General features: G+C 45.5%; 1 protein-coding gene across 1 annotated transcript in view; it reads left to right on the top strand.

Moving 5' to 3' along the window:
• The window catches only part of BMX (BMX non-receptor tyrosine kinase), a 53,161-nt gene that overhangs the window by 23,381 nt on the left and 14,893 nt on the right, over positions 1-14,887 (top strand). The window contains exons 8-13 of the mRNA XM_075538890.1: positions 992-1,045; positions 5,076-5,130; positions 6,583-6,662; positions 9,757-9,884; positions 12,253-12,327; positions 13,750-13,921. Of these exons, the coding sequence (XP_075395005.1) occupies positions 992-1,045; positions 5,076-5,130; positions 6,583-6,662; positions 9,757-9,884; positions 12,253-12,327; positions 13,750-13,921 (564 nt within the window). The remainder of the gene's footprint in view (positions 1-991; positions 1,046-5,075; positions 5,131-6,582; positions 6,663-9,756; positions 9,885-12,252; positions 12,328-13,749; positions 13,922-14,887) is intronic.

Genomic DNA, 14,887 nt, shown 5'->3' on the forward strand with positions numbered 1-14,887 from the left:
TCTTCTCTCTGCCCTCATTGATGTTAGTTGCTGTGGATCTGAGCCGATGACTCTGGTTACAGTCGTCCTCACCCTGATGTTTTATTATTCGTGATCTAAGGAGCCCTGGTGGCATAACAGTTAAGCACTCAACTGCTAACAGAAAGGTTGGCAGTTCAAACCCACCCAGCAACTCTGCAAGAGGAAAACCTGCCAGTCTGCTCCCTGAAAGACGCCAGCCCCGGAACCCCCATGGGACAGTTCTACCCCCATGGGACAGTTCTCCTCCGTCGCATGGGTTGCTGTGAGTTGAAATCGGCTGGACAGCACCTTACAACGACATTCATGATACACACAAGTGCTTGCACCACAATTAGCACAACTGATTCAGGCATGTCTACGTGTCAAATAGCTCTTCCCTAAGTATGGAACATACACGAGGCGCTCTCCTCCCACTGGCAGTTAGTCTTGGAAACCCACAGTGGCAGATTGACTCTGTCTTCAGGGTTTCTGTGAGATGGAATCAAGCTCAATAGCGGTGAGTTTGAAGGTATTTGTTTGTTTAGACGAATTTCCCCGTACACTGGCTGATGGTTTCAGACTGCTTACCTTTCGGATACCAGCTCAGAGCACAACCCCTACGCCACCAGGGTGTCCTTGTTCCATACACAATCCGAGCGATTTGTTTAACTTTACACCAACACTGTCACTAGTCTTTCTTAATTCACAAGCCCACTCTAATGGAAGGGTCAAAGCAATCCGAGTTCCTGGGGGCCTCCTGGGGACCTCTTGACCTAAAAAGCCCTTCTGTCATGACTGCCCCCACATTCTGAGCACCTTCCCTCATCACTTCCCTCCCCATGTGCAAGAAGGCGCAACCTAGCCTAAGGCTGGATCAAAGCCGGGTGGGATTTGAGTCTGCACTCCTAGGCATTTGTATTGTATAAAAACTTCCTGGTGTTTTGTGTGTCCTCCCCCCCGCCACAATTGTGTTGTTTCCCCTTTTCTTCAGGGGATTCCCTGAGTCCAGCTCATCTGAAGAAGAAGAAGACCTGAATGACTATGAGTGAGTATTGCCCCCCGCAGGTGCTCCTCTCATGCGAATCATGGATGTTTCCATTGTATTCTTCAAAGGCATTAAAACAGAAGGCAAACTCATGGGGCCGTTTATCTGGATGACAGTAGCAGATGGCAGTGAGCTAGAGTATTTCCAGTGGAAGTATGTTGCCCTGTCTGGATTATCTAAATCATCTGCACGCGTGCACTGGGTATCATCTGGCCCGGGTCCCTTTTATTTTCCCTTTGTCCCCATAGATATGGGACAAAAGCATGTAGATGCGTTGTTTCCGTTGATTGCTTATTCCCTATGGACCTCTTTGGTTTGAGACCTTTTTGGAGATACTTAACGTGGAGCCTAATTGACGTGAAGTTAAAAGGTACCACGCCCTGAGAATTTTGAAAAGGATAGCATCGATGCTGACAGATTCTATTTTTAGGGTGACCTGTTCATTTAGTATCCAAATTGGGACACTTTACAGTGTAAAGAAGACACTATGTAAAATTGTCGCTGGAATTCTGGGAGTACTCCCGCATGCCATTAGAGACTAACGCACTGAGCTTTCACCGGCAGAATCAGGCCTCCCTGCTCTGAAATGGCATCCCTGAAATATTTTGAGAAATATACAGAGCCAAGCCTCTGAAACATTATCACACAGTCAAAGTATGAATGTGTGTATACATATGTGAATATGTGTGCATATATATGTGTATGTGTGTGTGAACATATACATATGTATATACCACAAAACCTCCCAAACTGGAATTGTGCTGCGTGGAGCGGAGTACAAATTTTTCCTGCTAAGCAAGCATTGAGCAACTTGCTCTGAGTTAGTGCACCCAGTGGTGTCCCCTGAGAAGGTTCTCTCTGATCACAATGAATTTTTTTGTAAAAGCAGTTTCGCTTGAACCTTTTTTTCTGTGATGGCTGATCTAAGAGAACAGTGTACAGCTGTGAAATTTTGTTTCCTGCTTGGGAAAAATCCCACAGAAACTGTTGTGGTGTTGAACACAGCTTACAAGGACAGTGCTATGGGAAAAACTCAAGTGTATGAGTGGTTTTCTCATTTCCAAAAAGGTGAAATGTCCATTGATAACAAACCTCGAACAGATGAAAATGTGGACCCCTGGTGCATTTGGAAACCATTCCACCAGGTCAAACTGTTACTCAAACTTTCTATTTAAAGGTTCTGAAAAGATTGCGTAACAATGGGTGACAAAAAAGGCCTGATTTGTGGCTGGTTTTGCCACCATGATAATGCACCTGCTTACGTAGTCATCTCAGTGCACCAGTTTTTGGCCAAAAAGCAGCATTCCTTTCATGGCCCACACACCTGACTCACCTGAACTAGCTCAATGCGACTTATTTATTTATTTATTTATTTATTTTGCGAATGAAGAGGGACATGAAAAGGCAGCATTTTGAAGTAGAAGTAGTGAAGGAAAAAATGTGGGAGGTGCTATCAGCCATCCAAACAAATGAATTTGAAAATTTTTTCCAAGAATGGAATCAGATTGAGCAAATTTATCAAATTTGACAATTTTGACAAATGTTTCCAAGAATGGAATCATAGATTTGATAAATACATCAATTGTAATGGACAGTACATTGAAGGTGAAAAGATTGTTTTGTAAAAAATATTTAAATACATACCGTATATACTTGTGTTTAAGCCAAGTTTTTAGTGCATTTTTTTATGCAGCTTTTGTGGTAAAATTGGGTGCCTAGGCTGATTTTTGTGTTGGCTTATACTTGACTATATATGGTAGCTTTGAAAAAAATCCAGTTTTTGGCAGGTATTTATACACACACACATACACACAAACATGTGAGAATGTGTGTGTATGAGTGTACTTTTGTATATGTGTGCACACATGCACATATACAAAAGGGAGATCATGTGAGTGTGCGTATCCAGGTACTGGCATTGGGGGGAAGGGGAATCATACGCGTAATCTCCCTCCTCCTCTCAAGATTTCTTTTTCCTGATCTCTTTCTTCAAATCCCCACATGTATATAACCTGCTTCAGATTCCCCAAAGGATCTTCTGATTAGACTTGATTAACCTTGATTAGCTTAAAATGTCAACTAATAAGAAAACACAAGTTAATATTGCAAGTGTTAATTATAGAGGATGTATGAGACTTTCAAGCTTATCACATCCAGCTTGCCACCCCTCTACCACTATCATGCACTTCACAAATGGGTAAATTCAAGGTTAAATGTCTAAATTAAGTATTTAAGGTGATGTCTTCTGAGCTGCTACCAGGCTGGTCTAAGGGTCTTTGCTTTTGGCTGAGATGTCCACCAGCTGACGCCCCTCCACCATTAATGCAAAGACCAGAGAGCTTGATTTTCTTCTCCAATCCTCCCCTTGCACCCTCTATCCTCCTATACATCTTTCCCCTCAGGTGTCATCTTGTGGCCAAAGGTTCTCCCAAGCCCCCCAAACCCATGCCCCATTCCTCCCTCAAACCCTACTCATTTCCTTAGTATGCCACATTGGCCAAAGCCCAAAGGCATTGTTGACCTCCTGTGAGAAACAGCCCTGTGGCCTGCTGAGCTCCACAGAGGAAGTAAGATGGGAAGGTCTTGGCTGACGTAGGGACACAAAGGGCCATATTTAAAGAAGACTCCTTCCTGACTCTCCTACTTCATCTTTGACTCAGTGCAGCACAACTGCTTCTGCCCCGTATGACCAGAGACGGTCTTTAATGCTACCCTGAAAACAAACAAAAAGGACATTTTCTTTTCTCCTAGTGGTGGTGGTGATTGTTAGGGGCTATGGAATTGGCTCTGACTTACAGTGGTGATCTTATGTATGAATGTATTGACAACACTGCGCAGTCCGGTGCCATCCTCATGATCATGGGGTCATTTGAGTCCATTGTTTCGACCACTGTGTCAATCCATCCCCTGGAGCATTTCCCTCTACGTTACCAAACATGATGTCCTTGCTAGAGATGACTCTTTTCTGGTGATGCTTCCAAAGTAGTCAAGACTGAGGCTCACCATCCTCGCTTCTAATACTTAAACCAGAGCTGTGTGACCTCTTTTTTTCTTTTCTCTCATTATTTCTTTGTTAGAAGATCACAGAGGCAAAATGTCATTAATCTCACCGTCTCATATCAAGAGTGCATATTCTTACCATCAGTTATCACTGTGTCCAAGAACCTTAATCACGTGCTTTTAGAGCTTCTCTTCTGTAAATTTACTCTTGCCCTGTCTCCACAGTGCACTTACTCACTGGAAGGAAGTCGCTGTGCTGTGCACAACCCACACTTAAGGAGTGGGGAGTTAAACTTCACCTCCTTGAGGGTCGAATGTCTAAGCGAATTATCGAGATGCTAATATAATGGGGAACTGGGTCTGAGTTGTATGGAAAGATGTCTGCACGCTGTTTGCAATGCTTCTGTAAGTCTGGAACATCAAAAAATGATTAAACAATAAGAACAAAAGTGTTTGTTTTGAAAACAGGTGCTATGAAGTGTGTGTCTGGTTGCAACCCCTTTGGGGGTCGAACGACCCTTTCACGGGGGTTGCCTGATTCATCACAGTAGCAAAATGACAGTGATGAAGTAGCAACGAAAATAATTTTAAGGTTGGGGGGGTCACCATATCATGAGGACCTGGATTAAAGGGCCGCGGCATGAGGACGGTTGAGAACCATCAGATTAGGTGAAGAAAGCAATAGAGGTGAAAGACAGGTGCATCCAACCTTAGCGATTCCGACTTTTCCATTGGCATGCCTTGGCCACTGCTCTCATCTCTGGCCTCCATTCAAAATGGTGCAATGGTGGAAAAGTTCAAGGTCAGGTGGAAGGAGATCAAGGGTTCCTAAATGCCACCCATTTAAAAGTGCAGAGCATGGCCGGTAGGAACTGAGGGATGTGTGCTTTGGGAAAATCTCAGGCATTTCTCAGGTGTTGAATCCCTTGATCTGAGCCACCACCTCGTTTTATAGATGAGAAAGAGTCGTGACAAGTTATGGGCTTCAAAGTCTCTTAATCTCCAACTATGGAATTATTTCTCTTTGTAGCTGGTTTGCAGGTAACATCTCCAGGTCACAGTCTGAGCAGTTGCTGAGACAAAAGGTAAGTCATCTCGTTGTCCTTTAAAATCATGTCCAAGGACACCCTTTTGTTCCTATTGCAGGTCCTCTACAGTAGTGGGCTTCAGGAAGAATCTCTAGTGCTCATTCTACAGTGAGCGCACCATGGTGCTGGCTGTCAAGCCCATAGGCTACCAAGTGCTTTAGATCTAGCCACTTGCTCTGTTTCAATTCTTCCCTGCTGTCTCATGAACCGCCCTCTCATTGGGTGGTCTGAAACAACAGTGATCTGGGTTGCCTCACGATTCTTGTATCGGTTGTGCAGGAGGCACATCTGCCGGCTTTGCCTAGGGAACCTCCCAGAGCGACAGATAGCTGTCTGTTGACACTATCAGCCAGTGCGCCTCAATGTTGCTCTATGTGACCTCTCCACCTAGTAACTTGGGCTGTGTCACGACATGGTGATCATGAGACAGGGTCCCAAGAAGTCCAGCCCACTGTGTGTGCAAGTATTTATGGGTTCTCTGCTTCCCTTAGGCTTTCTGATGTCTCATGGGTCAAAACAAGTGTCGTGGTCAAGCTCAGAGTCGATGTGAGGGGAAAGCACACCAGGCATACAGAAAGCCAAATACCCAAGCCCTGGTCAAGTCAACTCTGACTCATGGAGACCCCATGTGTTACAGAGTAGAACTGACAGCCCTAGGGTGTGCTTGGCTTCCATCCTTACGGAAGCAGTACTCCAGACTTTTCTTCCGTGGTGCCTCCGAGTGCCTTCCAACCACTAACATTTTGGTTAGGAGTCAGACGCGAACAGTTTGCTCCATCCAAATACCTATCAGAAATGCAGAGAGGGGATGGACTGGAGGCCATCAGTATAACCATGGCTCTGTTATGTCGGCACTTAAGTCAGAATTGAGCAAGGGAATTGCTATTTGGAATGGACTCACCAATGGCAAGTGTTTTCTTGGAGATGGTTTAACCTAATAAAACACCGAACACACCCCATGCTTCTTTGATGGGTATAAGTGACGTCCCTCTGCTCAGACCTCAGCTTAGCCATCGTTATGGCTTTTCTTGCCTGCCCTCTTGGAATCTAGATCCGCTCATGGTTAGCCCAAGCCCTGGAGAAAGACAAGTGGAGCGCAGAACTGCAACTCTGAGCTCCGTATCCTGGATTTTCAAGGAAGCTTCCATAAGCATGATCTGGTGGTTCCTGGTTATCATTGAGCCAATGGCAACTCACATGGTCGATTAGGTTTCAAATTTTATCTTGGAGAGTTGAAAAGATGAGACCCACGCGAAGAACAAAACAAAACTGTATTAGAGAAGGTAAAACAGGACCCAGAGAGGCAATATCGAAGCGTTGAAGGATTGAAGGGTATGATCTACAAAGAGACTGAGGGAGAAAAGAAGAGGGTGGGGCGGGGAAACTGAAGACGAGTTCTCTAGAATAATGCAAATGTTCTGTGTCTTACACCTGGTCCTTCCCTTCCAGGGAAAAGAAGGAGCATTCATGGTCAGAAATTCCAGCCAGGTTGGGATGTATACAGTGTCCTTATTCAGCCATGCTGTGAAGTAAGTATCACGGGGCCTTATTGCTTTGGTCTCCTGTGTATGTCCCTGGACTATGCTACTCACTCAGTCACAGTTTGAGATAAGAGACTATCTTGAAAGGCCCAACTTTTGAATCAAAAAATTTCTGTAGCATTTGACTATGTGTGGATGCCTTCCCCTCCCCCAGCCCCACCCCTTCTAGTCAAACAGGTTGTTGGCTGGGTGAGCCACTCCTGTCCTCCCCCAGGCAGCGGCTGAATGGGCAAGGAAGAGCACAGCAGAGTAAGCCTTTGCTTTGCAACTGCAGGCTGACGCCCTTTCATGTAGGTCTCAACCTAGAGTAGAGAAATACCCATGGGGGCCCCACCCTCAGCTTCAAACCCCTGCTGACCCACAAAACCTCCCCCCAGGTCTGGTTTTGAATATGCCATTCTAGACGGAGCCGCCCTTCAGGGAAGGCAGAATCAGGGCAACTGCATTTCCTGGGGAGCTTCTCTCAGGGGCACTGGACCCTTTGGAGAGAGTTTGCAGACGCACTTCTGAGCTCAACACCTAGAGCTGCCATTTCAGAGCTTTATGGGCAGGTGTGTAAACCTCTGCGCCTCAGCTTCCTCTCGTGAAAAAGGAACATGATAATTCTGATTTTTCACTCTGTGGTTCAAATGGGGTTGGATCATGTATCCTCTTCCAGCAGTGCCAGGAACAGAGTCAGCATTTGACAAAGGACTTAGAGTGACTGTAGTTGTCGAGGGAAAGGATTCTGCCTGCCCTGCTCCATCCCCCAACACTTAGGGCTAGAAGGCACTTCACGGCGATACCATGCAAGTCATCGTCACAATATCCAACTGCCCGTCCAGAGTCTTACAAGCCAACTTCCCCATTGGGTGTGAGTTCTTCCTTCCTTGTAACCACCCTGCGCAGCAAATAGAAAGGTGGTTTGTATTGGCACCATTTTAAGGATGAAAGGAGGGAGCGTCAAGGTTTTAAAAGACCCTTCCAGCTAGCTCCTAAGTGACAGGACCTCCAGCAATGCAGTCTGCTTTCCCTCAATCACACTCACCTCTCTGTCATCCACTCTTTGCATAGGCCCCAGTTCACCTCTTGGGGGACATTTAAGTGGTTTCCAAAAAGTTATTGTATTTTAAGAATTTTTTTGGACAGGGCGCCTACTTCCAACATGAACACTGAGTGGTCATGTGACCTTTTCCCATCTCGGAAGTCGCATCTCTACGTGTACAACGTTGTCTGCTGCGATACCTCCATAGCGGTTAAGACCAACTCAGGAAAAACTGGGGAATGACTTGGATCATTGACAAGCAAACCTTTGGTGGCACTCTGGCCCTGTGGATTGGGCCAAATCTAATCTCCTAGGCAAGTTCCTGACTCCAGATTCAGTTTGGAAGGTGACCTGTGAAAGAAATCAGCAAGTAGATAAAGAGTCCAAATTAAACAACTTCAATCAGTAAACGCTAATGGAAGAAAAAAGTTGTCTTTACGTTGATGATGTAAACTCATAGCTACTTCATGGGCATCAGAATGGAACTCTGCACCATGGGGTTTTCAATGGCTAATTTTTTTTTCTGATGGAGATTGCCAGGCCTTTCTTCTGAGGCATTTCTGGGTGGACTGGCACCTCCAATCATTTGATGAGCAGCCAAGTATGTTCAAATGTTTGCACTACCCAGGGACTCTAGCAAAACTTACCGAGTGGTTTTGTTAAAAAAATTTTTTTTCCAAATCATTTTATTAGGGGCTCATACAACTCTTATCACAATCCATACATACATCAGTTGTGTGTAAAGCACATTTGTACATTTGTTGCCCTCATCATTCTCAAAACATTTGCTCTCCACTTAAGCCCCTAGTATCAGGTCCTCATTTTCCCCCTCCCTCCCCGGTTTCCCCTCCCTCTTGAACCCTTGATAATTTATAAATTAATATTTTGTCATATCTTGCCCTGTCCGACGTCTCCCCTCACCCACTTTTCTGTTGTCCGTCCCCCAGGGAGGAAATCACATGTGGATCCTTGTAGTTGATTCCCCCTTTCCAACCCACTCTCCTTCTACCCTCCCAGTATCGCAACTCACACCACTGGTCCTGAAGGGAATCATCTGCCCTGGATTCCCTGCGTTTCCATTTCTTATCTGTACCAGTGTCCATCCTCTGGTATAGCCAGACTTTCAAGGTAGAATTGGGATCATGATAGTGGGGGGGGGGGGGGAGAAGCATTTAGGAACTAGAGGAAAGTTGTATTTTTCATCTTTGCTACATGGCACCCTGTCTGGCTCGTCTCCTCCCTGAGACCCCTCTGCAAGGGGATCTCTAGTGGCCTACAAATGGGCTTTGGGTCTCCAATATGCACTCCCCCCCCTCATTTGCAATGATATGATTTTTTTTCCTGATGATGCCTGATACCTGATCCCTTCAACACCTCGTGATCTCACAGGCTGGTGTGCTTTTTTCATGTGGGCTTTGTTGCTTCTGAGCTAGAAGGCTGCTTGTTTACCTTCAAGCCTTTATGACCCCAGATGCTATATCTTTTGATAGCTGGGTTTTTGTATTTGTTTTTCAGTGGTGGTTTGTTGATGTTTTTAATGAAATACAATTAAAGTGGAGCAAAAGTGGGGAGAGCCTCATGTGGAAAAGGTTCTGACAAAAAAATTAAAGGCCATGTCCATCCACATTGCCTCTCTACCTCCACCCCACATTCCCAAAGAACATGCCACCCACGTTCTGGAGTGACAACACCCACAGCCCACTTGCCTTTGTATTTCCATTCTTGTCCCGAAAGAGAACTGCTGTTTCAGAGCGTGACCCTGAATCACTGCTCAATCCTCCGAAGAAGAGCCCAGGTTTTCGTGGATCAAGGCAGGAGCAGTCCAGAAGTGGGGATTGTACTGTAGGTGAATTCTGTATGTCTTCGAAAGGTCCCCCGATAAGGAGCCTGCTGCCAGAATTACCAATGGCCATCAGCACTTTCCAAAAATGCCAGATGTCAAGGCTCAGAAGACCTCTTCTGCCTTCCTTTCCCAAATTTTCAAACACATCTGAGCTCTCATTGTCTCAAGCTACAATTGCTTCTAATCATCCTCTAACATCCTTTCTTCTTGAATAGAGATAAAAAAGGAGCCGTGAAACATTACCACGTGCACACAAATGCAGAAAACAAAGTGTACCTGGCTGAAAACTACTGCTTTGATTCCATTCCAGCACTGATTCACTATCATCAACACAATTCAGCAGGTAATTGATTTCAGGCTTTCCTTTATGGGGGTCCTCGCTAGGTTTGCTTGTAGAAGCCGAGCCTCCCAGTCACCTGAATTATAGCGGGAGCCAGGAAAGCTCGAGCAAAAGTGTGGCTTCCCAGCTGGATTCCTGCTTTGGTTTGTCACTCACGTTTCCTGGACTGACTGACTCCGCTGTGCCTCGGCGAGGGAGGTGCAATGAGTTCAATGACTTGGAAGCAGAGATGTCCTTTTGAAAAAGATTTGTTGTCTCTTTCCTGATTAGGGAAGAGAAGTTGATGGTAAAATTCAAACACATTAGAAAAAAGATATAATATAGAGAGTTCACCTCTACGGACAAGTTGGTGTCTATTCTGCCAGATTAGACTCCCCCCTAAACTGATACTACAATGTATTCTTCATTGCATGTAGATGTATATATCATTTACTCATATAGCTTTATTGTCATTTTTTTTCAAAGATGAGAGCATTTGACATGTAGTGCTTTTCAACTTGCTATCTTTGCTCAACATGTCTCAGAGACATGTTCATGCAAATACCTTTATGTTCAAAAGCAGCTTCCATTGAGTCGATTCTGACTCATGGCGACCCCACATGCGTCAGAGAAGAACCGGTGCTCAATAGAGTTTTCAGTGGCTGGTTTCTATTTCAGAAGAGAGCCAGGCCTCTCTCTGGGGGCACATCTGGGGAGACTTGAGTCTCCAACCTTTGGGTTAGCAGTCGAAGACATCAGCTATTTGCACTGCCCAGGGACTCCATAGTATAAGATATTGTCTCCCAGATAGAATGATCACAACTTGAAATGCACAAGAAACCCCCTTGGAGTATAGGTATACTTAGATGGTTAGAAATCTCACTCTCCTACATTTTCTGTATATATTTTGTGATGCACATAATGCATCTATACAGTAGAGCTTATATTCATGCGCGCACACATGTATTTTGGAAGAGTACATTTAAAAAAAATTAAAAGTGAGGGACCAGCGAAAACAAACAAATGCGTAGAAAATGGAAGAAGAGAAGAAGACCATATGTGCGATTTCCTGTGACCTGGAAAAATACCCAACTGCAAAGCATGAAATTAACAGTTGAATGGGTTTACAGCTAAACCAGATACTATGATTATCTTAACCCAGCTTTCCCATAACTCAAAGCGCACAATGAAAATAGCTTGGCCATTTAATGCAATTAACCAGCTGGTTCAATTTTTTTTATTTAGATGGTTTATTTTCCATATTGCATTCATTTGGAGTGTTGAAATTTTTATCATGCAAGTATATTTCCGTATTTACTGAAAGCCTTTAAAAAATCAGTCATTGAAAGTACTATGGTGCATACTTCTACTCTGAAATACATGGGGATGACATGAGTCAGAATTGACTTGACAGCAACTGGCAACACATATTCAAATAAAATACTATAAAGAGATAGTAAAATGAAAGTGGGGGAAATGCTTAAATAAAAGAGTCCACCAAGCGCCTGGTATCTCACCTTTTAAACAATCACTTAAGCTTGTTTTACTCTTTTAACCTTAGCTTTATATAGAACTGGTGGTGTAGTGGTTATGCATTGGGTTGCAATACTCATGGTTGGCAGTTCAAAACCACCAGCAGCTCTGAGGGACAACAACTGGGCTTTCTACTCTTGTATACAGTCTCGGAAACCCACAGAGGGTCACTATGAGTCAGCATTGACTCGATGGCAGTGAGTTTTTTAAAACATTGAGTTTGTCAATTCAGGCAAATTGAATGCAACTGTGGGATGGGTATGATCAGATCGGATCATCTTTCTGCATCATAATGTCCTGAAGACTTTGCTTTCCCAGCTAATCTGGAGAGAATTTAGGCAAGGGTGTAAATGGATGGGGTGGAGTAGGTGGAGTTGGATGGGATGGGACAGAGTGGGAGGGGAGGGGTGGGATAAAATGGGAATGGGACAGGGTGGGATGTAATGGGAATAGGATGGGGTGGGATGGTATGGGATAGAGTGGAATGGGATGGGGTGGGATAGAGTGGGAGGGGATGGGAATGGGATGGGTGAGATAGGGTGGGATGGGATGGGATAGACTGGGATAGGATGGGTGGGATAGGGTGGGATGTGTGGGATGGGGAGGGAGAGTGGGGTGGGATAGAGTTGGATGAGATGAGATTGGAATGGGGTGGGATAGAGTGGGATAGGATGGAGTGGGATAGGGTGGGATAGGATGGGGTGGGATTGGGTGGGCTGGGGAGGGATAGAATGGGATGAGGTGAGATGCGATGTGGTGATGAAATGTGTTGGGAGGGATAGGATAAGATGGGTTGAGGTGGGGTGGAGTGGGATGAGATGTCATGGGATGTAATGAGATGATGCTGTTTCCATTACAGGCATGATCACCCGACTCCGCCACCCTGTGTCAACCAAAGCCAACAAGGTCCCCATCTCTGCACCCCTGGGAAGTGGTATGGACACACCTTGGGCTCTGAAAGTCCATATCCCACCTTTTTCTTTCTTTCTTTTTGTTAAAAAAAGTAGTCAATTGCCTGATAAAGGTCAATGATGGGCTGGAGGTTTCTGTTCCAATTGTGTCAGATGGGTGGGCTTCATCACTAATATACATACTTAGTCCTTTGACAACCAATGCCATCCTCCTGCTAGCCTACATCTGCAATCCCCCAACATGACAAAGAGAGTAGTCAAATTCTGCCTCTCACTGGGCTTGCTCCTCCCCTCCAGTACCTCGCTACTCATCTTTTCTTCTTCGTGGAGCCAGTGCCCCGGCATGCTCAGGAGCCTTTCAACCATGTGTGTTCAGGAGGATACTCTACAATACTCTGCCATCCTAGGGAATCACAGGAGCCCTGGTAGCAAAATGGATCAGCCGTTGTTCTGCTAATGGAACCATTGACTGTTCAAACCTATCTACTTTCTTCTTCTTTTTTTAAATCATTTTATTGGGGACTCTTACAACTCTTGTTACAAACCATACGTCAATTGTATCTGACATATATGTACATATATTCCACTGTTCTTTTCCAGACATTTACTTTCCATTGAGCCCTTGGGATCAGCTCCTCTTTTTTTCCCTCCCTCCCCCGCCAACTCTCATGGCCCCTTGATAGATTGTAGATTATTAATTATTTTCAAATCTCACACCAACCGCTGTCTCCCTTCACCTCTGATTTCTGTTGTTCTTCCGCCTGGATGGGGTTGTGTGGTTATGTGCCATTCACTGCGATCGGTGCCCCCTTCCCTCCCTCCACTTTCTTCATGACAAAGAGACGAGGCTGTCTGCTCTCATAAAGATTTACTCAAACATCCTAAGGAGCAGTTCTCCTCTGTCCTATAGGGTCATGGGCATCGGAAGAGCCTAGGTGGTGCAATGGCTATTGCACTCAGCAGTGAACTGAGAACAATAGTTCGAATGCACCAGCCATTGTGTGGGAAAAGGCCGTGGCAGTCTGCTCCTGTACAGATGACAGCCGGGGAAACCTTAGGGGACAAGTCCACTCTTGTTCTGTAGGGTTGCTAAGAGCTGGAATCAAACTGATAGCAATGAGCTGGGTTTGCTAAGGGCCTCAAAACCATTGGACACAAAGTCACAGAGGTCTAAGGATGGCGGTATTTTTACTCTGCGCCCCCTGGGCCATAACTCTAGCTGCTTCACAAACAGTGTTGTTTGAGGAGGTGTTGTCCTGTGGTCACCTAAGGTTGACTGATGATGTTGTAGATTTTTATTTAGCTGATGAAATTTTTTTTTCTTAAAGTCTTGCTGCTTTGCATATGACCTGGGGGAATTCTCACCAAAGGTGAGAATTGGGGAGGCTGTTAGCTTCCCCAGCCCTCTGATCTGGTCCTAAAGAGCATCTGCCTTGTCCTCTTAGGCATCTGGGAACTGAAGCGCGAAGATATCAGCCTGATGAAGGAGCTGGGCAGCGGGCAGTTCGGAGTGGTCCAGCTGGGCAAGTGGAAGGGCAAGTACGACATTGCCGTCAAAATGATCAAGGAAGGCTCCATGTCTGAAGATGAATTCTTCCAGGAGGCGCAGACCATGATGTAAGCGGAAGCTTACATGAGGAGCGGAAGCTTAGTTCTCACCATGGGAAAGGCATCATGCTCAAGGGGCACAATGGCACCCAGGAAGGCAGGCCTGGTGAACTGCTTCTGTAAAGATGACATCTAAGAAAACCCCATGAGAAATCATCCTCTAGAACATGTGGGGGTGCGATGAGTCCGAATCCACTCACGGGCCACAGGGCTGGTTGGTTGGTTTGGATGAGAATACATTAGCACTGAGAGGCCAATCCCGGACATTTGCAATGTCTGGAGCAAGGTTCTCTGCATGACCTAGGTATAAATATGCAGAGGTTCTAAATCGAGCTAACAGAGTTCCAATAAAACAGTTATATGCTGCTACTTTGACAAATTACCTTCGTAACCGCCTAAAGTGCTTTATTGGAAGTTAGGATTCTCAAGACTCTGTAGAGAAACCAGCCCCTGGACTATGTTCCCACCCCACATTCCTGGTCCTCTGTCCTGCTCCCACCTCCAACTACATCCAGTACATCTACACTTTCTCTGTGTCCCCCACCAAGAATTGTGTATCTACCATCCCTCTTGGCGTAGGCTGGCTACCCGATGGTGTTCTCCACCCTTGGAGGACTAGGCCCCTGGAAAGAGACTGTAAAAGTCTATGTGGATGGGGAACCCCTGAGTCATAGAACCCCAAGGGTGGTCAAGAAGAGGGTGGATGGGCTCGGTGGTCTCCTTGGCCTGTGTGGAGGACCCAGTTGGATAGGTTAAGTGGAGCCCTGCAAAGCAGTAGGACAGAAGAATCTGGCAGAAGCTTCCATAGTCTCTTGGAGTGGAATGTTCAAACGTGTTTTGCCACAAAAACACAAGCCAGTTGCCATGTCCGCTGAGACTCGTGGCGACCCATGTATTTCAGAGAACAGCTCCGGATGGTTTCAAAGCTTCTACCCTTACAAAGCAGATTTCCAGGCCTTTGCTTCTGAGGTTCAC

The sequence above is a fragment of the Tenrec ecaudatus genome, chromosome X (assembly GCF_050624435.1).
Source record: "Tenrec ecaudatus isolate mTenEca1 chromosome X, mTenEca1.hap1, whole genome shotgun sequence".
Lineage (NCBI taxonomy): Eukaryota > Metazoa > Chordata > Mammalia > Afrosoricida > Tenrecidae > Tenrec > Tenrec ecaudatus.